This window comes from Jaculus jaculus, chromosome 1, assembly GCF_020740685.1.
Source record: "Jaculus jaculus isolate mJacJac1 chromosome 1, mJacJac1.mat.Y.cur, whole genome shotgun sequence".
In the NCBI taxonomy this organism is placed as follows: Eukaryota; Metazoa; Chordata; class Mammalia; order Rodentia; family Dipodidae; genus Jaculus; species Jaculus jaculus.
Genome location: NC_059102.1, coordinates 240,694,675 through 240,721,395, shown reverse-complemented (window position 1 = coordinate 240,721,395; position 26,721 = coordinate 240,694,675). Strand labels below are relative to the sequence as shown.

The window sequence follows — 26,721 nt, the reverse complement described above, 5'->3', positions numbered from 1 at the left end:
ATTTTTTCATGAGTGGAGATTAAAACAAACAGACAAACTGTTAAAACCAAAGGCCCTAAACTGGGCAGCATGGTGGCTCAGACCCTTAATTGATCAGTTGGGAGGCTGAGATTCTTGGGCTGCAGTGAGTTGCAGGTCAGCCTGCCCCTGGACAGTAAGACCCTGTCCAGAAAGGAAGGGAGGAAGGAAAGGAAGGGTAGGAAGGAAGGAAAGGAAGAATAGGAAGGCTGGTTACAAATTAAGAAATATCAAAGTTGGGCTGGGTAGATAGCTTATGATTAAGGCACTTGCAAAGCCTAAGGACCCATGTTCAACTCTCCAGATTCCATGTAAGTGAGATAGGTGCACAAAGATAAGGCAAGCACAAGGTCATACATGCCCACTAGGTGGCACAAGTATCTGGAGTTTGATTGCAGGGGCTGAGGCCCTGGCGTGCCAGTTCACTTTATCTCTCTTCTCCCTCTGTCTCTCTTTCTCTCTCTCAAATAATAAGTAAATAGAAAGAAATTTCAAAGGTGTTAAAAGTTAATTCTGCTGTTTGGCTGTTCATCCCTCTCCTAAACCTTCATGTCTTCGTTCTGGTAAGCTCCCTCATTTCAGCCCAGTTGGAGCAGAGGGATCCCTACTCTCACATAGGCTTTAACCCCTCTTGCCTCTCCCTCATGGTGAGAGCTCTCTCTACTTTCTCCTCTTTCCTTCTCTTAATCTAATAAATCCTCTCTAAACCTTATAAAGAAAGGTTAATCTTCAGCTTATTTAAGAATGGCAAAGTAGACTAAATGTATGTCAAATCTAACACATCAGTTTATTTTATTTTATTTTTTTGGTTTTTTTGAGGTAGGGGTCTTACTCTAGTCCAGGCTGACCTGGAATTCACTATGGAGTCTCAGGATGGCCTCAAACTCACAGCAGTCCTCCTACACCTCTGCTTCCCGAGTGCTGGGATTAAAGGTGTGCACCACTGCACCCGGCCACATCAGTATTTTTGTCTTAGTGGGCTAGATTTCGAATCCTTTCCCTCCCTGGTATTCTTTAAAAACATACTTATTTGCTTGTATATTTGTGTACAGGCATGCCAGGGTCTTTTGTTACTGCAAATGAATACCAGTTGCTTTTGCCACTTTCTGTGTCTGACTTTATGTGGATGCTGGGGAATCAATCCTAAGCCAGCAGGCTTTGCAAACAAGTACCTTTAATCACTGAGCCATTTCCCCAGTCCCATTCATATTTTATTTTTGTCTTTTTGGTAGCTCTGGGGATTGAACTCATGTCCTCACACATGCTAAGCAAGCAGTCTACCACTGCCCTATATTCCAGTCCCCTATCTCGCCTCTTGATTGCTAGCATTACAGGCACACACCCAGCTTCTAGAGCTAATATTTATTGTGTGTCTATATGTGTATGTTTGGGCTACTTTATATGCATTAACTCTTTCAGACCTCAGAATACCCTAAATGAGCTGTGGTTACTATTTTACCCTTGTTCTAGCTATTGTTCCTCATATGATACTGTGCACAGAAGGTTAAAAACCTTGCCCAAGATCCCATAGATAGTATGTGGCAGGGCTGTGATCTATACCTGGGCAGTGGGCCCTGGAGCCCATCCTTTTCTGTTCTGTGCTGTGAGCCTCTTAGCAGATCTGGTCCTTCTCATGAGTACTGGTAAGACCAGCTGGTTTGAGACCACTTGCAGTTCTCCTGATACTGGCAGCTGTAAGCATCTCCACGGAAGTCACAGAATCCATGATGTACAACTGAAAACAGACTCGTGATCTTTTTTTTTTTTTTTTTTTTTGACTTTTTGTAAGTTGGCCTTAAGCAAGATATGTAGCTGAGGATGACATTGAACTTATCTTCCCATCTCCATTTCTCAAGCTCTTGGCTCACAGACACATGCCATCATGCCTAGTTAGACTACATGACCTTTAAGGATGGCTTTAATTTTAAAAGTATATATTGCTGCTGCTGCTGTTTTTAAACTGTAGCATGCATGACGTTTCCTGTTGTTTTATTTTTAGGTTGATGCTCGTAGTGATCGAACTGGAGAGGTCATCTTTAAAGACAACTTCAATTCTGCAATTGCTGGCGTGGTAGAGGGAGACTACCGGATGGATGGCCACGTACAGTTAATCTGCTGCTCAGTGGATGGGGAAAGTAAATGGGGATAAAAAAAATTCTTGAAAAGTCAGAATTTCAGTTTGATTGGATCAAAATGCTAAGAGAGTCCATTGTACAGTATTTTATTAAGGTCATTACATTCTAGTAAATTCACCAAGTTGGGAAGATGAACAGGTAGGGTTTTTGTTTTAGGGACAAGTAATTGATGGGCTCAAAGGAGAAGTGCTTGGGCTCTCCCTCAGTCTGCTGAGGGTTTTCCTTGTGTTTAGTTCGAGGCTATCTCCCAGGCATGGCTGAGATGAAGGGGAATCTCATGGACACCAGCATGGAGCAGGACCTGATCCGGGAGCTGAGTCAGAAAAAGCAGAATTTGTTGTTGGAACTTCGCAACTATGAGGAAAACATGAAGGTGGGGTCTCGGCTGAGGGGCTAGTGGAATCTAAGAAGCTGAGATTGACCGGGAGGGCTGGTCAGGGTGACAGTGGCAGTATGGGTGCTGACCAGGGGCTGGACCCACCTGCAAAAGTGAAGCTTCCTTCAGACTTAAAAAAAAAAATTATTTACTTATTTGAGAGAGAGAGAGAGGGAGAGGGAGAGGGAAAGAGGAAGGGAGGGAGAGAGAGAGAGAGAGAATGAGGACAGCAGGTCCTCTAGCCACTGCAGATGAACTTCAGGTGTATCTGGCTTATGTGTGTACTGGGAAATCAAACCTAGGTTCTTAGGCTTTGCAGGCAAGTTCCTTAACTGCTAAGCTATCTCTCCAACCCTCCTTCAGACTTTTTGCCAGTGCTAGACTTAACCAGGTGTATTAAATTGGGTGAGGTGGTATATGCCTGAAATCCCAGCACTCAGGAGGCTCAGGTGGACTATCCTGAGTTCCAACTTGGATGTCATAGCCAGATCCTATCTCAAAAAGAGGAGGAGGAGGGGAGGGAGGGTAGACCATAGAACAGCAGAAAAATGTAAAAGGGCATGATGAGGTTCAGTGGCCCACAACCACAGACAGAGGCCAGATAGAGGAAGAGGAGTACTAATGAGGCGAGCAGAATTCAGAGGAATTATAAAAATCAGATTAGCAGATTAGTAAAAGGAGGGGAAGTCTTGAAGCAGAGTAGCCATATTGTTTAACAAGGGCCTCACTTCAGTGTCTCAGTGACCAAATTGGAATGAGTGGGGTGTCTTACAGGCTGAACTGAGCAGTCCATTGAATGAGGGTGACGGGCAGAGGGGTGTAATCCCAGCCAATACCAGGCTCCACACTGCCCTCTCAGTCCACATGGGGAATGAGAAACAAGCTGCACATGCGGAGTTACGCATTTCCACTTCCAATGGTAAGGTGTGTGCAAAGCTGGTGCTTGGAGGGAGGTACCCAGGCTCTCTTGTAGTCGTTCCTCAAATGCCGTGTTTCCTTTTTTCTGCAGACACCATCATCCGAGCAGTATTAATTTTTGCTGAGGGAATTTTTGCGGGTGAAAGTCATGTGGTCCACCCTAGCATTCACAACCTTTCCAGCTCTATCTGTGTCCCAATTATACCTCCCAAGGATGTCCCTGTGGATCTGCATGTGAAAACCTTCGTGGGCTACAGAAGCAGGTGACCCTTCACCAGTCAGTTTATTTCTATAGAGCACTTAGGGGAAGGAAAAGTGGGTAGGTTTGCTACTACGCATGCACCCTGTGGGACCAGAGAGGTCATTATGGTCTGCCCTCCAGTCAGGGCTTGCCATGGCCTTATATTCCCTCCTCCCCTCACAAACCCAGGAAGCATATAAGAATAAGGTATTTACTTTCAGTTTTTTATCAGATGATCTCAGTTACAATTTCTAAGGTGTGTTTATTTGGGATTGGAGTGTTGCTCAGTGGTAGAGTTCATGTTTAACAAACTTGAGGCCTGGGTTTGATCCCCAGAAGCACACACATAAAGTTTGGCTGATGATTTAGCAGCTGTACTGTAAGGGTTGGCTGTACCTTTATGTTACTGCAATAGTGACGCTTGTACAGAAAACCATTACATGCTGGGCATGGTGGCCCATGCTTGTACTTAGTGCCCAGGAGGCTAAAACAGGAGGGTCACAAGTCCAGGGTAGCCTGGACTACAGAGAGCTCAAGGCCATCTTGAGCAGTTTAGTGAGACCCTGTTTAAAAACAGCCAAAATATCAATCCATTAATAATTTTTTAAAGCCTTTCACATTCCTTTCAGGGTGGTTTAAACCTTGTTTCATGCGTGGGTATATATGGGTTTATGCTCTCTTATCATTCTCAGACCCCAGTGCTATAGTGCTTGAATCCTCAAGTACTTGGGTATTTTTGTTCATTTTGGTTTTTCTCTTCATTAAATCCCATAAAGATCAGTTAGTGATGACCCAGTAGTGACTTTATTTTCTAGGCCTTGAACTTTGAAATAGTCCTGTACTGAGCCAGGCATGCAGGAGGCAGGGGGATCGGAAGTTCTAGGCCAGCCTGGGCTATCTGAGGCTTTGTTTCAAAAATATCAGAAAGAAGAAACTGGATGTGGTGGCACTCACCTCTAATCCCAGCACCTGTGAGGCAGAGGTAGGAGGATTGCTGTGAGTTCAAGGCCAGCCTAAGAGACTACATAGTGAATTCCAGGCCAACCTGGGCCAGATCATGACTCTACCTCAAAAAAAAAAAAAAAAAAATCAGAAAAAAAGAAAAAGAAAGATCACTAAACCACTCACTTCTCTTGTGTGCTTTGGTTGGCGGTAGTACCCAGTTCCATGTATTTGAATTGACGAAACAGCTCCCCCGCTTCACCATGTATTTGATAACCAGCCCAGACTCGGCCAGTGAGCCCCTCGGTTATGTGAACTTTACCATTGCAGAACGGGCACAGAGGGTGAGTAGTTTGCTGTTTTCTTTCAATGCTTTTGCACTTCAGAATTCTTCAAATGCTACTTTGTAGAAAAGGAGAGAATGCTTGAATGTGCTACATTGGTACCAGTAAATATGTTTGGTTAGTAGCTTCTGATAAAAACATTGCTAGCCTGGGTGTGGTGGCATGCTCATAATCCCAGAGCTCTGGAGCTTTTGGCAGGAAGATCATTTGAGACCAAACCCTGTTCAACCAAACCAAGCAAAAGTTGTTAACATTTCTTCAGTGAACTTTGAAGAAATGTGTATATTACTTATTGAGCAATCCTTAAGTCTTTTTTTTTTTAAATTTTTTAAATTTATTTATTTGAGAGCGACAGACACAGAGAGAAAGACAGATAGAGGGAGAGAGAGAGAATGGGCGCGCCAGGGCTTCCAGCCTCTGCAAACGAACTCCAGATGCGTGTGCCCCATTGTGCATCTGGCTAACGTGGGACCTGGGGAACCGAGCCTCGAACCGGGGTCCTTAGGCTTCACAGGCGAGTGCTTAACCGCTAAGCCATCTCTCCAGCCCCAATCCTTAAGTCTTAATTATTTGTTATGATATTAGTGGTTATTCTGACATAGTGTTTCAGGAGATGTCTGCATCAAAATGGAAAGAAAGAAGCTAGGTGCAGTACTGTGCATCTGTAGGCCCAGCTGTTTGGGAGGCCGAGGCAGGAGGACCACTTTAGCCTAGGAGTTCCTGGCCAGCTTGGGCTATATCGCAAGGCTTGTTTCAAAAAACACAAAGAAAAAAAAAAGAAGAGGGTAATATTTGGAGGGGAAACATTTTGGGGGGCTCAAGTGTTGCCTTGACTAAATTTCAAGTGATCTTGAGACATACCTCTGTTTTCTTATCTGTGAGGAGAGTGTTGCTCACCTAAGGAGCCCTGGAAGATTTACATGACTTTAAAGAAACTTTCTAAAATTATAGGTCTGATACCAGTAGACTGACTTTCACTGGGTTTTAGAATTCTTGTTTTGTTGTGAGTATGTGTTTGTGTGTGTGCATAAGTGAGTGCGTGTGGAGGTGAGAAAGTGACGTCAGGTGTCTTCCGTAGTCACTTTTTGTCTACCTCTCCAGCGCTGGTAGTACATGCCTGCTTTGTACATGGTGCTGGGGATCCAAACTTGGGTCCTCATGTTTGTGCAGCGAACATTTTACTGACTGAGCCATCTCTCCAGCCCAGGCTTCTGAATTTCTTTTTGCTGTTGTTTTTTTTTTTCAAGGCCAACACTTAGGAGGCTGTAGGACAATCACCCTGAGTTCAAGACCTGTCTGGGGCTACAGTGAGTGAGTTCCAGATCAGCCCCAGGCAAGCCTTGAACTCAGGGTGATTGTCCTACAGCCTCCCAAGTATTGGGATTAAAGGGCCTACCACCATACCTTGCCAGGTTTCTGAATTCTTTATGTTATAATATTTTTTATTATTTATTTATTTTATTTGAGAGAGAGAGAGAGAGAGAATATGCATGCCAGGGCCTCTAGCCACTGCATATACACTCCAGACGCATGTGCAACCTTGTGCATCTGGCCTACATGGGTGCTGGGAAATTGAATCTGGGTTCTTAGGCTTTGTAGGCAAACATCTTAACTGGTAAGCCATCTCTCCAACCCAATTTCTGAATTCTTGATGATTTTTTTTTTTTTTTTTGAGGTAGGGTCTCACTCTGGCCCAGGCTGACCTGGAATTCACTGTGTAGTCTCAGGGTTGCCTCTAACTCACAGTGATCCTCCTACCTTTGCCTCCCTAGTGCTGGCATTAAAGGTGTGCACCACTATGCCTGGCTTGAAGTTTTTATTATTTATTTATTTGGCAAAGAAAGAGGGAGAGAGGGAGGGGGAGAGAGAGAAAGAATGGGTGCGCCAGGGCTGCCAGCCACTGCATACGAACTCCAGATGCGTGAGCCCCCTTGTGTATCTGCCTAACATGAGTCCTGGGGCATGGAACCTTTGGCTTTGCAGGCAAACGCCTTAACTGCTAAGCTATCCCTCCAGCCCCTGAAGTTGTTATTAATTACATGCATTACATAGGCTGCTGTTTAGCCTCTAGACCCTTCCAAATGGCCTCATAGGTGATTCTTAATGAAACCTTGGTTGCAAACATTAAAGTATTATTAAATCTATATGTGAGTAGCATTGTTTCTGTGGTATTTGCACATGTATACTTCATTAAGAAAACTGAAACAATAGAATGGAATACTTCTGTATAGACAATATTGTCCAGGCTACACCACAGAAGAGCTGTCATGTAAACAAACTTAACTCAGTCCTCTATTCATTGTATGTAAGATGATGTCGAAGTAGGAAATAATGTGGGAACAGCCATAATTATGAGTACTGCTTATGAGCAGGTATGAGGAGGAAGAGGAAGTGGGACTAGTGTTCTCTTGGTGGTGGTATTATTTTTTTTTAACCTAGCAGTAAAACTGTAGAGAGGGAGACTTCTTTCTATACATGACCATTGAAGTGTATTTCATTCTGTTCATTTTTAAGATGGTTATGTGGGTCAACCAGAATTTTCTGATGTCAGAAGACATTACCTTCCAGAATGCTCCATTTCAAGTGTGTTTCACATCCTTACGGAATGGTGGCCTGCTCTACATAAAAATAAAATCAAGTGGCGAGGTAATGTGTAATGCCATGGGGCACAGAGTTCTCATGTGTTGTTCAGTCATTCATTTGCAAAGTGTGGTGGCTAACACCACTGTCAAGGTCCTAACTCAAGTGTCTCCACCCATCCCATTGGTGTTATCACTGCAGACGCTGGGGTGCACTCTAGAACAGCAGTTTTCTGTCTCCCTCTTTTCCTTCACCATTTCCTTGTATCATTTGGAAAGAGTTTAGATAACAGAGGAACACAAAAATATTTTCAGTGTTTGAATGACTGTCATTTAGTTTGCAAGGCTAGAGGATTGACCTTTTAGCCACCTTCAAGAAAAAAGTAAATTTGGTTTATAATTTCCAAAAAGGCAAACCCTATTTAATTCATCACGGTGTATAAATCCATGCTCAGGAACTGTGTCTTGTCTCCTCTCTGGGTAGATCACAGTGAATACTGATGATATTGATTTGGCTGGTGATATCATCCAGTCGCTGGCATCATTTTTTGCTATCGAAGACCTTCAGGTAGAAGCGGATTTCCCCATATACTTTGAAGAATTACGAAAGGTGCTGGCTAAGGTGAGGGCGTTTGTGAGAACGTGGGGGTGGGGGGTCTCAGAGGAAGTGATTAAGGCTACAAATGTACTTAGGCTATATGATAATTATGTTCCAAAGTTTTTTTGTTATTTTTTGAAGCAGGGTCAAATTGTCGTCTAGGCTGGCCTGAACTCATGTTGCTCCTTCTACCTCAGCCTCCCTAGTGCTGGGAGTACAGGTGCGCACCACCACACCTGGATCTAGAGATTTTTTTAAAAATTAAAAATTTGACTAGTATTGGAGAGTTTCCCACTTAAAGGATTTATTAAAGTGGATGACTATCTCTTCATTACCCTACTTTCTTTGGTTTAGGTTCCCACTTAAAGGATTTATTAAAGTGGATGACTATCTCTTCATTACCCTACTTTCTTTGGTTTAGGGAAATGCTTTAAATATGTCTGTGTGTGTGTGTGTGTGTGTGTGTGTGGTGTGTAATATTAACATTTTGCTTGTTTTTATTTTATCTGCTGCATCTGCTTTGGTCTTCAATTGATTTCTTTCCAAAAACCTAAATTCAGAAACAAACAAAAAAACCCAAACAAAACAAAACAAAACAAAACAGAACAAAAATCCCAAAGCAAAACAAAACAAAGGGCTGGAGAGATGGCTTAGTGGTTAAGGTGCTTGTCTGCAAAGCCTAAGGACCCAGGTTCAATTTTCTAGATCTCTCATAAACCAGATGCACATGGTGACATATGTGTATGGAGTTTGTTTGCAGTAGCTAGAGACCCTGGCATGCCTATCTTCCCCCTTTCCCTCTCTGTTGTTCTCAAATAAATAATAATAATAAATAATAAACAAATAAATAAGATATTTAAAAACAAAACAAAATGGGATGATGACTGGCTCTATTGCAAAACCCCTATTGTCATTATAAATCCCTACAGTGCTAATATGTATGTTGTCTGGGGCTCTTATGCTGGCATGCGATGGACTCACCTGAAGTGCCCTTCACTGAAGGCAACAGGCTATTTTATTGGGGAGTAGATGGAATAGGTGGTGGGTAAGATGGCGAGTGAACAAGGGTAAAAGGAGGGCCTCTGTACATGGTGGGCAGTGCCTCCTCAGTCATCTGCTTTTTGTTGTTGTTGTTGTTCATTTTTATTTATTTATTTGAGAATGACAGAGAGAGAGAGAGAGAGAGGGAGAGAATGGGCACTCCAGGGCCTCCAGCCACTACAAATGAACTCCAGACGCATGCGTCCTCTTGTGCATCTGGCTAACGTTGGTCCTGGGGAATCGAGCCTCGAACGGGGGTTCTTAGGCTTCACAGGCAAGCGCTTAACCGCTAAGCCATCTCTCCAGCCCAGTCGTCTGCTTTTAAGAAGTGTGTGAGGTCTTTTTAACTCCACATGTTCTTGGTCTGCAGGTGGATGAGTATCATACAGTGCATCAAAAGCTTAGTGCTGACATGGCTGATAATTCCAACCTGATCCGCAGTTTGCTGGTCCGAGCTGAGGATGCTCGTCTGATGAGGGACATGTGAGTATTACCACAGCTGGATAGGCACGAGGATAAACAAGTGAGCAGTATGGAGTGGCAACTCTCAGATGTTATTAGGCAAGAGTCTAAATTGATTCAGTGACTCTGGAAAATAACTTGGCATTATAAATTGAAAATGTATATACTCTATAACCTAGCAATTTTGCTCTAGTATATATCCTGGAGAAACTTGTACACATATCAATAAGGACATTTATGCAAGAATATCCCTAAAGGAATTGTTTATAAAAATCCTTTATCCTAATTTCTATTGCTTCAACAGAATACCATAAGAGGCTGCGTAAAGTGGTTTATTTAGCTTTAAAGGCTAAGCGTCCAGATAGCATGGCACTGGCTTTGGGGGGGATTTCCCTGGCTGTATGATGTCATATCAAGAGTGTACAAGAGCAGGAGGTTACATAGCAATACAGGTAGTCAGGACTGAGCCTGCTCTCTTATAACATTTCTCTTGAGAAAACTGCTCAGGGTTCCATAAGAACTACCTTAATTCTTTCCAAAGGTAGCACCCTTAATGATCTAAAGATGTTGTACAAGATTCCACCATTCAAAGGTCTTAGGACCCTTAACATCACACTGGGGACCAAGCTGTCAACACAGAACCTTTGAAAGATACACTTAAAGCAGGCCAGAATCCCAGCAAATCCCAGAATGGAAACAATCACAGAATCATGCAGTAGAACACTTAGAATGCATGCCTCTCCATGGACAGTGAGCACCGGGGGTGTGTGGGTCTTCATGGACGGTGAGCACCGGGAGTGCGTGGGTCCCATGGACGGTGAGCACCGGGAGTGCGTGGGTCTTCATGGACAGTGAGCACCGGGAGCGCGTGGGTCCCATGGACGGTGAGCACCGGGAGCGCGTGGGTCCCATGGACGGTGAGCACCGGGAGCGTGTGGGTCCCATGGACGGTGAGCACCGGGAGTGCGCGGGTCCCATGGACGGTGAGCACCAGGAGTGCGTGGGTCTTCATGGACAGTGAGCACCGGGAGTGCGTGGGTCTTCATGGACAGTGAGCACTGGGGGTGCGTGGGTCCCATGGACGGTGAGCACCGGGAGTGCGCGGGTCCCATGGACGGTGAGCACCGGGAGTGCGTGGGTCTTCATGGACAGTGAGCACTGGGGGTGCATGGGTCCCATGGATGGTGAGCACCGGGAGCGCGTGGGTCCCATGGACGGTGAGCACCGGGAGTGCGTGGGTCTTCATGGCGTGTAAGAGTGTGGAGAAAAGTCAAGGGTGGTGGCACACACCTTTCATCTCAGCACTCTGGAGGTAGAGGTAGGAGGATCACTATGAGTTCCAGGCCAGCCTGGGCTACAGATTGAGTTGTAGGTCAGACTGGACTTGAGTGAGACCCTGCTCAAAACAAACAACCCCAGCCCCAAAAAAGAATGTGGAGAAAATTTACATACATATCAGAGACAGAAAGACGACTCAAGAATGTGTACAAAATGCTTCCATTTATTTAGTTTGAAAAATGACAAAACCACAATTTTGGAAGCATGCATAGATAGATGATGTAGACATAGAAATGTAAGAAGGAGATTATTTTATAAGAATTCCCCTAGGATGGCATATGTGTCTGTGCAGGGCTCCTTCCCGCTCAGGTAGGTGGTGCCGAGGGAAGGACCAGGCCTGCTGGTTCTTCCCTAGGGGCTGAGGGGATGATGAGCGTTGGACGACTCAGAAACCTCTCCTGGCCACCTGAGAAAAACCACACTGAGTCGGGAGTCTTTTCAATGCAGGAACTCACAGAAACAACTCGCTTTATTACTCTGAGCAGTTGCCTATATCATGTTGGGGACGAAGGCAGGGATTTTAGGATGGGGGAAGAGGTAAGGGCCAATAGTAAACTTTAACTATTGAAATGGTAATTACAATTGCCATGTGGAGGTAGCAGGCCAGAAGCCATTAGGTGTCTTGCTGAGTCATAGCTGGCCAAAGACAGGTCACCAAACTTTAGCTAGGCTCAGGAAGTTCCACTAGGCCTCACGCCTGAGCCTTTTAGGGCCCAACATGTGTGGAGTTCATTTGCAGTGGCTAGAGGCCCTGGCATGCCCATTCTCCATCTTTTCTCTCTCTCTCTCAAATTAATTATTTTAAAATATCAAAAAAAAAAAAATTCCCATAGGAGAAGAGGGACAATCTTCAAAAAGAACACATTGAAATTTTCTGGATATTGAAATGTTCGGGATGCTGGCTGTGTCCTGCTTCTTGACCTTCTTTTTATCAAGGCAGGGTTTCACTCTAGCCCAGGCTGACCTAGAATTCACTGTGTAGTCCCAGTCTGGTCTCAAACTCACTGTAATCCTCCTGCCTCTGCCTCCTGAGTGCTGGATTAAAAACATACTCCATCATGCCCGGCCTGACGTTCTTATTTTTTAAAAAATTTATTTATTTTCAAGGGCAGGGTGAGAGAGAATAGGTTCACCAGGGTTTATATCTGCTGCAAATGAACTCCAGATGCATGTGCCACTTTGTGCATCTGACTTTATGAGGGTACTGGGGAGTCAGAAACTTGAAGGGTCATTAGGTTAAGGCACATGCCTTAATTGCTGAGCCATTTCTCCAGCACCTGACTTTTTGTTTTGTTTTTTGAGGTAGGGTCTTACTCTAGTCCAGGCTAACCTGGAATTCACTTTGTAGTCTCAGGGTGGCCTTGAACTCACAGTGATTCTTCTACCTCTGCCTCCTGAGTTCTGGGATTAAAGGTGTGCATCACCATGTTTGGCTCTGACCTTCTTAACAATCATTTGTCCCGTGACTTTTTCTGCATGTTAAATTGTATAATAATAAAATGAGAAATAAATAGATGCAGGTTTTCTAATGTCCAGAATTCATCTTGAGAACCAGGCATGTGCATATGTGCAGGCTTCTTGCTTGCTAAAATGCAGAGTTTTTCTAGACAGTGAAATGTACTGAAGTGAGCTTAGTAAAATAATTGATGTCATAGAAGTTCATATGTTCTCCCAGAGTGCTGCTTGTGTTTATGTCCTGAAAGACCTGAATTATTGCTCAGAAGTAAATGGCATTTTAAAATCTTAAAAAAAAATTATTTGAGAGAGTGAGCAAGAGAAAAAGAAGCAGACAGAGAAAGAAAGAGGGAGAGAGGGAGAATGGTTGTGCCAGGTCTCCAGCCACTACAAAGAACTCCAGACACATGCACCATCTTGTGCATATGGCTTATATGGGTACTGGATAATTGAACCTGTGTCCTTAGGCTTTGCAAGCAAGTGCATTTAGCTGTTAAGCCATCTCTTCAGCCCAAGAAAATTATTTTTTTAAAATTATCTCAGTATTGAAAATTTCAAACATATAAAAATAGACTAAAGATTTCCTCCATACCGCCCATCCAGCTTCAATTATAGCTGGTCCTTTTCATCTCTATACTCTTTCCTTCCCAGGCACTGTATTACTTTGAAACAAATTCTGGACATCATACCATTTCAACCACAAATATGTCAGATAGAACTTTAAAACTACATAGAAGCCGGTCGTGGTGGCACACGCCTTTAATCCCAGCACTTGGGAGGTAGAGGTAGGAGGATCACCGTGAGTTCAAGGCCACCCTGAGACTACCAAGTGAATTTCAGGTCAGCTTGGGCTACAGCGAGACCCTACCTCGAAAAACCAAAAACAACAAACAAGAAAAACAAACAAAAAACCAAACCAACATAGAAAACTCCAGAATATGTTTATCCCACTTGGGCAAAACAGAAAATAGTCATATTCTCTCTGTCTCTTCTGTGACCCTGTTGCAGTCAGGTTTGCATTGCTGTTAGAAATCACCTGACCAAGAGCAGCTGTGGGAAAAAAAAGAGGTTGTTTTTGGCTTACAGGCTTGAGGGGGAAGCTCCATGATGGCAGGGAAAATGATGGTATGAGAAGAGGGTGGACCCCCTGGCCAACATCAGGTGGACCATAGCAACAGGAAAGTGTGCCAAACACTGGTTATAACACCCATACATCCACCCCCAACAGTATACTGCCTCCAGGAGGCTTTAATTTCCAATTGCATCAGCTGGGGAACCTAGCATCCAGCACACCTAAGTTTATGGAGGACACCTGACTCAAACCACCACAGACCCTCTACTCTCTTTTTAATTTTTTTCCATTTTAATATTTCCTTCCAGCCTTTAAAAATATTTTAAAAAATATTTATTTAGGGCTGGAGAGATGGCTTAGCAGTTAAGGTGCCTGCCTGCGAGGCCTGAGGACTCATATTCAACTCTCCAGATCCCACGTCAGCCAGAAGTGCAAGGTGAGGCAAGTGCAAAGTCACTCATGTGCATAAGGTGGTGCACATGTCTGGTGTTAGATTGCAGTGGCTGGAGCCCCTGGCATGCCAATATTCTCTTTCTCTCACTTACTCTGTGCTCTTGCATAAAACAGTTTATTTATTTGCAAGAAGAGAGAGAGAGACAGACAGACACACACACACGCACACACATACACACAGAGAGAAAATGATTTGAGAATGGGTGTGTCAGGGCCTCTAGCCCCTACAGATGAACTCCAGATGCTTGCACCACTTTGTGCATCTGGGAATAGAAGGAACATATCTCAATATAATAAAGGCTATTGATGACAAGCCTACAGCCAACATATAACTAAATGGGGAAAAACTGGAAGCTTTTCCACTAAAATCAGGAACAAGACAAGGGTGTCCACTGTCCCCACTTTTATTTAATATAGTTTTGGAAGTCTTAGCCATAGCAATAAGGCAAGGGACACACATAAAAGGGATACAGATTGGAAAGGAAGAGATCAAGTTATCATTATTTGTAGATGACATGATTCTATACATAAAAGACCTAAAGACTCCACTAGCGAACTGTTAGAGCTGATCAAAACCTACAGCAATGTAGCAGGATACAAAATAAATACACAGAAATCAGTAGCCTTCATATATGCTAACAACAAACACACAGAGGATGAAATCAGAGAATCACTCCCATTTACAATTGCATCAAAAAAAAATAAAGTACCTTGGAATAAACCTAACCAAGGAAGTAAAGAATCTCTACAATGAGAACTTTAAAACACTCATGTGAGAAATTGCAGAAGACACTAGAAAGTGGAGAAACATCCCTTGTTCCTGGATTGGAAGAATCATTATTGTGAAAATGGCAATCTTACCTAAAGCAATGTACACATTTAATGCAATCCCTATCAAAATTCCAAAGGCTTTCTTCATAGAAATAGAAAAAACAATCCAAAAATTCATTTGGAATCACAAAAATCTCGAATATCTAAAATAATACTGAGCAACAAAAATAAGGCTGGTGGTATCACCATACCTGATGTTAACCTATACTACAGAGCCATAGTAACAAAAACAGCATGGTACTGGCACAAAAACAGACATGTAGATCAGTGGAACAGAATAGATGTAAGCCCAAGTAGCTATAGCCACCTAATATTTGATAAAAATGCCAAAAATACTCATTGGAGAAGAGACAGCCTCTTCAGCAAATGGTGTTTTGAAAACTGGACATATATCTGCAGAAGGATGAAAATAGATTCTTCTCTCTCGCCATGCACAAGAATTAAGTCCAAATGGATTAAAGACCTTAACATCAGACCTGAAACTCTGAAACTGCTAGAGGAAAAAGTAGGGGAAACCCTTCAACATATTGGTCTTGGCAAAGACTTTCTGAATACAACCCCAACTGCTCAGGCAATAAAACCACAGATTAATCACTGGGACCTCATGAAATTACAAAGATTTTGCACTGCAAAGGACACAGTGAAAAAAGCAAAGAGGCGACCTACAGAATGGGAAAAAATCTTCGCCAGCTATATATCTGATAGAGGATTAATATCTAGGATATACAAAGAACTCAAAAAGTTAAACAATAAGGAATCAAACAAGCCAATCAAAAAATGGGCTATGGAGCTAAATAGAGCATTCTCAAAGGAAGAAATACGAATGGCATATAAGCATCTAAAAAAATGTTCTACGTCACTAGTCATCAGGGAAATGCAGATTAAAACTACATTGAGATTCCATCTCACTCCTGTCAGATTGGCCACCATCATGAAAACAAATGATCATAAATGTTGGCGGGGATGTGGAAAAAGAGGAACAATTCTACACTGCTGGTGGGAATGCAATCTGGTCCAGCCATTGTGGAAAGCAGTGTGGAGGTTCCTAAAACAGCTAAAGATTGATCTACCATATGACCCAGCTATAGCACTCCTAGGCATATATCTGAAGGACTCATCTCATTTCCTTATAAGTACATGCTCTACCATGTTTATTGCTGCTCAATTTATAATAGCTGGGAAATGGAACCAGCCTAGATGTCACTCAACTGATCAGTGGATAATGAAGATGTGGCACATTTATACAATGGAGTTTTACTCAGCGGTAAAGAAAAATGAAGTTATGAAATTTGCAGAAAAATGGATAGACCTGGAAAGGATTATACTAAGTGAGGTAACCCAGGTCCAGAAAGCCAAGTGCCACATGTTCTCTCTCATATGTGGATCCTAGCTACAGATGATTGGGCTTCTGCGTGAGAAGGAAAATACTTGGTAGCAGAGGCCAATAAGTTAAAAAGGAGACATAAAGGGAAGAGAAAGGAAGGGAGGAGGATACTTAATAGGTTGATATTGTATATATGTAATTACAATGATTGTAATGGGGAGGTAATATGATGGAGAATGGAATTTCAAAGGGGAAAGTGTGGGGGTGGGGAGGAAGGGAATTACCATGGGATATTTTTTTATAATCATGGAAAATGTTAATAAAAATTTAAAATTAAAAAAATAAAGAAATTGAACCCAGGTTGTTAGGCGTTGCAGGCAAGCACCTTAACCGCTGAGAAATCTCTCCAACCTCCTAACAGCCTCCCCCAACAAAAGTACCTATATAAACCAAACTTGGAGTTATATTGCCTGCATTTTTAGACTGCTTTTAAAAATATCTTATCTTCTGACAATTTCATACATGTATATAGTTGATTTTTATCATATCCACCCATTATCCTCTCCTATTCTCCTTCTCACTCCCACCAAACTCCTTCTTCCCAACTTCTCCCTTCCTACTTTCATGTCTTTTTAATTCTTATTGAGAACTTTAATGTATGAACATACTGCAATTTGATCTTAATCCCCTCCCATTAGTCTTTGACTCCATTTCCATCCCCATTCCACTGAATTCTCTCCTCTTTCTAAGTAATTCCTCTTCTATTTCTTTGAAATTTATTTATTTGCAAGCAAGGAGGGGCAGGAGTGATGGGAAGGGAGGAAGGAGAGAATGGGAATAGAAATGAATCGATGAATCTGGGCCTGTGGTCACTGCAGATGAATTCCAGTCACATTCACCACTTTGTGCATCCATCTGTTTCTACATGGTTACTGGGGAACTGAACTCAGGCCAGCAGGCTTTTCAAGCAAGTGCCTTTAACTGCTAAGTCATCTCTCCATCCCAGAATTTCCTTCTTTAAAAAAAGCTAAATAGGAGCTGGAGAGATGGTTTAGTGGCTAAGGCGCTTGCTTGCCTGTGAACTTAGGTTTGATTCCCTAGAACCCATGTAAAGCCAGATGTACATGGTGGCCCATGTGTCTAGATTTCATTTTCAGTGGCTAGAGGCCCTGGAGTTCCCTATTCTCTCTGTCTCTCTCTCTCCCTCTCTTTGCAAATAAATAAATAAAAACATTTTAAAAAGCCAAATAGTAGTTGATTTCTAAATACCCATTCATGTGTCCATGGACATTTAACTTGCCTGTAGAAGTTGGCTATTGTGAATAGTACTGCAGTGAATGTGGGTGTGTTAACCTCTTTTAAAGACAATGATTTCATTTCTGAAGAGTAACCCAGAAGAGGCTGCAGAATCATGGAGAATTTCTACTTTCATTTATTTACCAACCTCTACCTTTCCTTTCTGAATTGCTTATTTTTCCTTTGTAGACTTAAGATATACATGTTGGGCTGGAGAGAAGCTTAGCTCTTAAGGTGCTTGCCTGCAAAGCCTAATGATCCAGGTTCAATTTCCCAGTACCCACGTAAAGCCAGATTGCACAAGGTAGCCCATGCATCTGGATTTCATTTGCAATGGCTAGAGGCCTTGGCACATCCATTCTCTGTCTCTTTCTCAAATAAATAAATAAAATATGTAAAAAAGATTACATGTCTTTTTTTTAAAAAAAAAGTTACATTGTTGTAATGTAAATTTAGTTGATATATAAAAAATTCACTTTTGGGGTTGGGAGATGGCTACCAGTGGTTAAGGATGCTCACTTGCAAAGCCTGTTGGCCTAGGTTCAATTCCCCAGTACCCATGTAAAAAGCCAGATGCAACTGGAGCATGAATTGGGTTTGTCTGCAGTAGTAAGAGGCCATGGGATGCCCATTTTTCTCTCTCAAATAAATTAAAAAATTCACTTTTTAGATTTAGTTTAATAAAATTTCAAAATTCTGTTGCTGTAACTGAAATCAGGCTAGAGAATGTTTTGACTACTCTTGTGCTTCTTTATAGAAATAACTCTCCTGACTTCCAGGAACCACTTCTTTCCATATATCAGTATCTAGTACATAACTCTTTGAGCCTGGCTTCTTTCACCCTCTTTTATACCTGTGCAATGTAGCTATTTTGCTGCATGTATTTTGCAGAACAGCATGCATCACAGATATGTGGTAACTGGTTGATCCATTCACCAGTAGGTAGATATATGCTATTCCTTATATATTTGTATTTGTAGGTAGGGTGTGTTTTTTTTTTGTTGTTGTTGTTTTTGGTTTTCCAAGGTAGGGTCTCAGCTCAGGCTGACCGGAATTTACTATGTAGTCTCAGGGTGGCCTAGAACTCTCGGTGATCCTCCTACCTCTGCCTCCCAAGTGTTGGGATTAAAGGCGTGCGCCACCATGCCTGGCTGCACATAGGGTTTTTGTAAGCATGTATTCCACTAATCTTGGGATAAGACTGCTTGGTTATATACGTGTGCATTTAACTTTATAAGAAGCTACAAAGTTTTCAGCATTATTGTACTGATTTGCTTTCCTACCAGCAATATATGAGAATTCCAGCTGCTTAGCATTTGGTATTTTCAGTGTCTTTATAATACTCATTTTCCTTGTGATCTTTCTGTCTTTCTTTCTTTATTTATTTTTTGTCCGAGGTAAGGTCTTGTTCTAGCTCAGGCTGACCTGGAATTCACTATGTACTCTCAGAGTGGACTCACACTCACAGCGATCCTCCTACCTCTGCCTCCAGAGTGCTGGGATTAAAGGCGTGCACCACCACACCCCGCATGGTTTCATTTTTTTGTTTATTTTTATTTATTTATTTGAAAGCAACGGACAGAGAAAGAGGCAGATCATATATATATATATATATATATATATATATATATATATATATATATATATATATGGGGGGGAGGGAGGGGGCGGAAGAATGGGCATGCCAGGGCCTGTGGCCACTGCAAACGAACTCCAGATGCATGCGCCCCCTTGTGCATCTGGCTTACATTGGTCCTGGGAAATCTAACCTGGGTCCTTAGGCTTCACAGGCAAGCACTTAACTGCTAAGCCATCTCTCCAGCCCTGGTTTCATTTTTAAAAAGACCTTGCTTGATAAAATATGAAAATTGAATCTGTTGTCTAGCATTATTTTATTAAGAACAGGTCTTTCAGGCTGTAGAGATGGCTTAGTGGTTAAGGCACTTGCCTGCAAAGCCAGAGGACCCAGGTTAGATTTCCCAGGACCCATGTAAGCCAGACGTACAAGGTGGTGTCTGGAGTTCATTTGCAGCATTTGGAGGCTCTGGGCTACCCATTTTCTCTGACTCATTCTCTCTGCCTCTTTCTCTCTCAAATAAATAAAAATAAAATAAAGTAGGTCTCTCATCTAATGAATTACTAATCTGAAACTTAGAGATAGCCACTACTTTTGCTGACTTTGCCCTATTCAACAGCATAGAGGGTTAAGTTTCTAAATTTATTTATTTATTTATTTATTTTTTTTTAAATTTTTATTTATTTATTTATTTGAGAGCGACAGACACAGAGAGAAAGACAGATAGAGGGAGACAGAGAGAATGGGCGCGCCAGGGCTTCCAGCCTCTGCAAACGAACTCCAGACGCGTGCGCCCCTTGTGCATCTGGCTAACGTGGGACCTGGGGAACCGAGCCTCGAACCGGGGTCCTTAGGCTTCACAGGCAAGCACTTAACCGCTAAGCCATCTCTCCAGCCCAATTTATTTATTTTTAAAAATTTTTTTTGTTTATTATTTTTATTTATTTATTTGAGAGTGACAGAGAGAGAAAGAGGCAGATAGAGAAAGAGAGAATGGGCGCACCAGGGCCTCCAGCCACTGCAGACGAACTCCAGATCCGTGTACCCCCTTGTGCATCTGGCTAATGTGGGTCCTGGGGAATCCAGCCTCGAACCAGGGTCATTAGGCTTCACAGGCAAGCACTTAACCGCTAAGCCATCTCTGTAGCTAAAGTTTCTAAATTTAAATAAACCCGAACCAATCACTAAGAAACCAATCACTTCTATTTGGAAGAAATGGGATTTTTTTTTTTTTTTTTTAAGAGAAAGAGTGTGAGGTAAAAAAAAGAAAGAGAATGGGTATGCCAGGGACCTCTAGCCCCTATAAACAAACTCCAGATTCATGTGCCATTTTGTGTATCTGGCTTTACATGGGTACTGGGAAATGAAATTTGGGTTGTTAGGCTCTTCAGGCAAAGTCCTTTAACTGCTAAGCCATCTTTCCAGCCTGAAATAGGGTATTTAAAAAAATTATTTTATTTATTTGTTTGAGAGAGAGAAAGAGGCAGATAGAATGGGTGCACCAGGGCCTCTACCCACTTCAATGAACTCACAATACATGCGCTGTCAGCTGGGCATGGTGCTGCATGCCTTTAATCCCAGCACTCAGGAGGCAGAGGTAAGAAGATTGCTGTGAGTTTGAGGCCACCCTGAGACTACATAGTTAATTCCAAGTCAGCCTGGATCAGAGTAAGACCCTACCTTGAAAAACAAAACAAAAGATATATGTGCTTTCTTGTGCATCTGGCTTATATGGGTCCTGGGAAATTGAACCTGGGTCCTTTGGCTTTGCAGGCAAGTCCCTTAACCACTAAACCATCTCTCCAGCTATGAAATTATTATTATTTTTGAGGTAGGGTCTCACTCTAGCTCAGGCTGACCTGGAATTCACTCTTTAGTCTCAGGGTGGCCTTGAACTCATGATGATCCTCCTATCTCTGCCTCCCAAGTGCTGGGATTAAAGGTATGTACCACTACATCTGGCTTGAAATAGGATACTTTTGATGGACATTTCTTTTTTTTTTTTTTTTTTTTTGTTCATTTGTATTTATTTGAAAGCAACAGACAGAGAAAGAGGCAGAGAGAGAGAGAGAGAGAGAGAGAGAGGGAGAGAGAGAGAGAGGGAGAGAGAGAATGGGCACGTCAGGGCCTTTAGCCAGCCACTGCAAACGAACTCCAGATGCATGCACCCCCTTGTGCATCTGGCTAACAAGGGTCCTGGGGAATGAAGCCTCGAACCGGGGTCCTTAGGTTTCACAGGCAAGCGCTTATCCGCAAAGCCATCTCTCCAGCCCTGATGGACACTTCTAGATGTTTTCAGACCAAACTTAGTAATTAACCCATATTAATGACAGCATTGCTAAAAAGGTTTTCATCTGCTTCCTTCTGTTTTGGTTACAGGGTCTTTATAGTCCAGGCTGGCCTTGCACATGCAGTCTCCCTGCTCAACCTACCAAGTGTTGGGATTACAGATGTGTGCCACCATGACTGCATATCTTCTTTTTCTAAAAGGTGCCTAAGTCTGTGCTGTCTCTACTGATTTTTCACAGGAAAACAATGAAGAATCGCTACATGGAGCTCTATGACCTTAACAAAGATTTGCTGAATGGATATAAGATTCGCTGTAACAATCACACAGAACTGTTAGGAAACCTTAAGGCAGTGAATCAAGCAATTCAAAGAGCAGGTCGTCTACGCGGTAAGCCTGTCTTCCTAGCCCTGGAATTTGTGTGTACTGTTTTTGAAAAGGGGTGGGAGTCAGTGGAGATGGTGGTCACATCCTTTAATTTATATTGGGGCTGAAAGCAGTCCTTGCACACTCCAGTCTGTCTCATCACCCAAGTTTCTGTCAGCCAGTTCAGGAGAAGGCTTTCATCTCTAGGCATGTCTTTTTCTTTCTTTCTTTCTTTTTTTTTTTTTTGAGGTAGGGTCTCACTCTAGCTCAGGCTGACCTGGAATTCACTATGGAGTCTCATGGTGGCCTTGAACTCTTGTTGATCCTCCTACCTCTGCCTCCCGATTGCAGGGATTAAAGGTGTGTGCCACCACGGCTGGCTTCACCTCCAGACATTTCTTGAAAGAGTTAATACCTAGTCTGTCCCTAAGATTTTTTTGGATCTCCTAAAGGAAAGTATAGGAAAAATGACACGGAAAATTAATTAGGCGAGTTCATTTTAAAAGTTTAGAAAAATAAGAAGAGGATAAAACTACAGGAAGCAGACCTTGAGCCACAGAGTCTGTTGTTTTGGGTCAGGGCTGTGAGCTCTTGTGAAGTGATCTTTGCCAGAAGCTCAGATTCTTTTCTGTACAGCATACTTTTGGCTTTTGTTTGCTGGATGGATATGTGCTTTCTTCTGTGTAAAACCTACTTTGGGTTTTAGTTTGAGATGATACCCAAGTTTCTTTTGCAATAAATTCTGTCACTGTAAACTTTTTAAGAATGTTAACATGTTAATATAAGATAAATTAGTAAAATTAGCATATATAACTCTTTTCTCCCCAGTTTTCTGTTGTCTTAACTCCTGTTTGAGTCCTCCAGATCCCCCTTATAGCCAGATGTTAACAGTGATGCAAGCATGCAATGCCATGCATGCTTACAAGGGGGTGGACGTTCTGGAGTTTGTTCACAGCAGCTGAAAGGCCCTGGAGTGACCATGCTCCCTCTCTGCCTCTTACTCTCGCTCTCAAAAAAACAAACAAAAACAAAAAAAACCCTGGTTTTTAACTTATAATTTCCCTTTTGATCACCTTTTGGGACACCCTGATTTGATGTTTCTCTCCACGTAGTTGGAAAGCCAAAGAACCAGGTCATCAATGCATGTCGGGATGCGATTCGAAGCAACAACATCAACACCCTGTTCCGAATCATGCGAGTGGGGACTGCATCTTCGTAGGAGGCGCAGAAGTGTGGAACAAGGTTCTCCCAAGATGGGGAAGCTGCTTTGTTTTGGATCCTACAGTAAGACGGAATGGTACATCTGAAAACTATGTATTTCCTTTAAGTCACTATAGTACTATTGCTGATAATGTTGGACTTGTGTGAATACCTTTAAATTGTCAGGGTTTTAGAGCCCAACTTCTGTTTTTGTATGTCATTGTATAGAATATGCCTTTTTCACTCCTTGAAATTGTGATATATTTTAAAATTTTGAAATGGAATATTTACTTTTTCATTAAAAGTAAAGGAGAATGTTTTTTGTTGTTGACTGATTATAAAACTACCTCCATAGTAGAATACAAAAATCACTTTTATTTTGTGCAAAAAAACAAAACAAAACAAAAAAAACAAGCTGGGCGTGGTGGCGCATGCCTTTAATTCCAGCATTTGGGAGGCAGAGGTAGAATTGCAGTGAGTTTGAGGCCATCCTTAGACTATGTAGTGAATTCCAGGTCAGCCTGGATTAGAGTGAGACCCTACCTTGAAAAACAAAACAACAACAAAAAAATCATACATTCAGTTTATATCTTTTTAATTATTGAAGGTTGAGTATAAACAGATTTATACTAAGGAGAACTAGTTGATGTGTTACAAGTAGCAGGCCTCAAGACTAATAATGACTCATTTTCAGTCATAAGGATTCATCAGTAAGAAAACAAGCTCAAGGAAAATGACTGAGGTGACCATTTTCACATTCTTTGCATGTAATGAAGGCCTTTAGGCTGTCCTTGAGCCTTAGAGTTTATATCCAAGCCAGTATAAAGACAGGCAGGTAGACAGCAAAGAGGAAGCATGCGTCCTGCACTGTAGTGTGCAGGCGAGGTCGCCTCAATGATACATCCCAAAGTTACTGTTGTTTGTCACAGGATGGAGGGATTTTAGACCTTCATATTTTTCCATGTTGTTTAAACTCCTCACAATGCAGATGCATTGTTTATACAATCTGAAAAGATAGAAAGCTTTTTATTTTGGGGTGAGGAAATCTCTTTACACTTAGCAGTAATCAAAAGGAGGAATAGGCTGAGGCATGGTGCCATATGCTTTTAATCCCAGCACTGGGAGGACAAGAGGTAGGGGGATCACTGTGATTTCAAGGTAGCTTGGGCTAGATTGAGACCCTACCTCAAAAAAAAAAAAAAAAAAAAAGGTGAAAAACATGTTCACATTTTTTAAAATTAAAACTTTATTTTTATTTATTTATTTGAGAGAGAGAGAAAGAGGCAGAGAGGGAGAGAGAATGGGCATGCCAGGGCCTCCAGCCACTGCAAACAAATTCCAGACACATGCGCCCCCTTGTGGGTCCTGGAGAGTTGAACCAGGATCTTTTGGCTTTGCAGGCAAATGCCTTAATGCTAAGCCATCTCTCCAGCTCCCATGTTAACTTTTTAATCTTTAAAAAAAATATGTAGAGGAGAGGGAAAGAGAAGGAAGGATGGTCACACCAGGGCTTCTTGAAGTTGCAAACAAATTCTAAATGCATGCATCACTTTATGCATTTGGCTTTACAAGGATACTGGGAACTGACCCCAGGAGGGCAGGCTTTGCAAGCAAGCACCTTTAACAGCTGAGCATATCTCCCCAGCCCCACCTTTTAACTTTCTGCCACTTAACAGTTGTAGACATTGGCTCTGAGTCCCAGGAAGCAGGACCAAGAATGAAAAGAAGTGTCACAAGTATAGGTGATTTCATTCTTGTGCAAATATCTGACAAAGCACTTCTACAGATGCAGAGGACAGTATCAAGGCTCTATGGTTTAGCCTGTTCTCAGGCTACCAAACTTGTATGGCATGTTGAAAATATTTTACTTTCAATAATAATCTTAGCTAACTTTATGAAACTTTAAAATAATCTTTGATGCTTAGCTTAAAATACATTAAATATATGTACAAAATATTTTCTTTTTATTTATTTGTTTTAGGAAGAGAGAGAGGGAGAGAGAAAGAGAATTGGTGTGCCAGGGCCTCAGCCACTGAAACCAAACTCCAAATGCATCACCTAGCGGGCGTGTGCGATCTTGCGTTTGCCTCACCTTTGTGTGTCCTGCTTATGTGGGATTGGGAGAGTTGAACATGGGTCCTTGGGTTTCACAGACAAGCACCTTAACTGCTAAGCCATCTCTCCAACCCCTAAATATCTTCTTTATATTTCTATTCTGTAAGTTATTTTTATAATTTTTGTTAAAAATGAAGACACAGCACACAAAATGGCCTAGGCCTATTGCACACTGACTACGACTGTCACCATCACTGTCCTGCATCTTTTGTCCTATTGGCATGTCTTCATGGTCAGCAACATGCGTATGTTTGATGACTAATATGTAAAACTTGTGAATAAAACCCTTCTGTGTCACATTTTCTCACTGAGCTGTCTGAGGGTCTATTACAGTTAATCCCCCCCCTTTTTTAAATAAACATCAGTACACTTAAGTAAAAATAACCAGCCTTGATGGCACATGCCTTTAATCCCAGCACTCCTGAGGCAGAGCTAGGAGGACTGCTGTGAATTTGAGGCCAGGCTGAGACTACAGAGTGAGTTTCAGGTCAGCCTGGGCTAGGGTGAGACCCTACCTCAAAAAAAAAAAAAAGAAAAAAAAGAAAAAATATAGGACAAACACATACACCAGTGACGTTTCTAAACTGTTATGTACTTGTACATAATAGGTGGTATATTTGCTTTCATAAAACTGGCAGCATAGGTGGCTTGTTTGCAGTAGCATCACCACACACTTGTGAGCAGTACTTTGCATTACAGAGTTACACCCTCACTGTGCTATTGAAATCTTTTAGCTCCATTACAGTCGTATGGGTCCATGGTTGTATATGCTCTGCCCTTGACGGAAACATCAACCATGTGGTACACGACAACTAAGAAAAAAGCAGCTTGTCATTCACTGTGCAGACTCAGAGCCGAGAGGCAACCTCCAAGTTACAGCATCCTCCCCAGGCCAAGAGGTGCTCTAGCTGCTAACTGCCAGTACTGTCAGAGTTGGCCTGTTGGAATTCCCTGCCCTCAGACACTCAGGTGTGTTCCTGTGGAGTCTGCCGTGTGAAACCATCAACACCTGGACAAAGCAGAGGCCTGAGGCACATTCTCGCACGCGGTGATAGGCTGAGATTTAGACACAGGTGTCCAGAACTGGAAAAGTTGCGTGGCCTTAATTGGTATTGAGTAAATGTCAAAAGTGTCTTCTAAATTGCCACACATGAAGGTTTCACTGTCTAGCATTTTCCTTGATCCTTCTATCTCAAAAAGGAAGTAAGAAGGGCTAGAGATGGAATAAGAGCATGGGCTTGGTTCTCAGTGCTCAAAAAGCAATTACGACAGAGTGAAGTCCAGATCTAGCCTGGGCTACGGCAAGACCCTACCTTGAAAAACAAAAAACCAAACCAAACCACAGTGTGTCTAAAAACAGTATGCATGTAAAGCCCGTGTTGCTGTGAGAAGACAGTACTAGTATGGGGTCTGGGTTCTTATTTACTTATTTTTTTGAGATGGTCTCAATGCAGGCTTCCCTTGAACTGCTATGTGGCAAGGAGGGCTTTAAAGTCCTGAAAGTCCTGCCTCCATCTTCCAAATGCTGGGACTACAGCGATACATCACCACACCAGGCTTGGGCCTAGACGTTTTTCATCTCCTTACTTAAAAGCAACTATTTTGTTTTATGACTAATATGTAAAACTTGTAAATAAAACCCCAAGCCATCAACCTAAAAGAAAAACTCATTGTTGCCGGGTGTCGTGGCACACGCCTTTAATCCCAGCACTTGGGAGGCAGAGGTAGGAGGATCACCAACTCGTTCTCTTTAT

General features: G+C 42.3%; 1 protein-coding gene across 2 annotated transcripts in view; it reads left to right on the top strand.

Annotated features, from left to right (window-relative positions):
* The window catches only part of Bbs2 (Bardet-Biedl syndrome 2), a 49,406-nt gene extending 26,235 nt beyond the window's left edge, over positions 1-23,171 (top strand). For both annotated transcript variants that reach the window (XM_045142083.1, XM_045142082.1), the window contains 10 exons: positions 2,018-2,153; positions 2,387-2,526; positions 3,304-3,448; positions 3,539-3,710; positions 4,845-4,974; positions 7,489-7,620; positions 8,038-8,175; positions 9,563-9,675; positions 21,528-21,676; positions 22,765-23,171. In XM_045142083.1, coding sequence (XP_044998018.1) covers positions 2,018-2,153; positions 2,387-2,526; positions 3,304-3,448; positions 3,539-3,710; positions 4,845-4,974; positions 7,489-7,620; positions 8,038-8,175; positions 9,563-9,675; positions 21,528-21,676; positions 22,765-22,871 — 1,362 coding nt within the window. In that variant the 3' untranslated portion in view covers positions 22,872-23,171. The remainder of the gene's footprint in view (positions 1-2,017; positions 2,154-2,386; positions 2,527-3,303; positions 3,449-3,538; positions 3,711-4,844; positions 4,975-7,488; positions 7,621-8,037; positions 8,176-9,562; positions 9,676-21,527; positions 21,677-22,764) is intronic.
* The last annotated feature ends 3,550 nt before the right edge of the window (positions 23,172-26,721 follow it).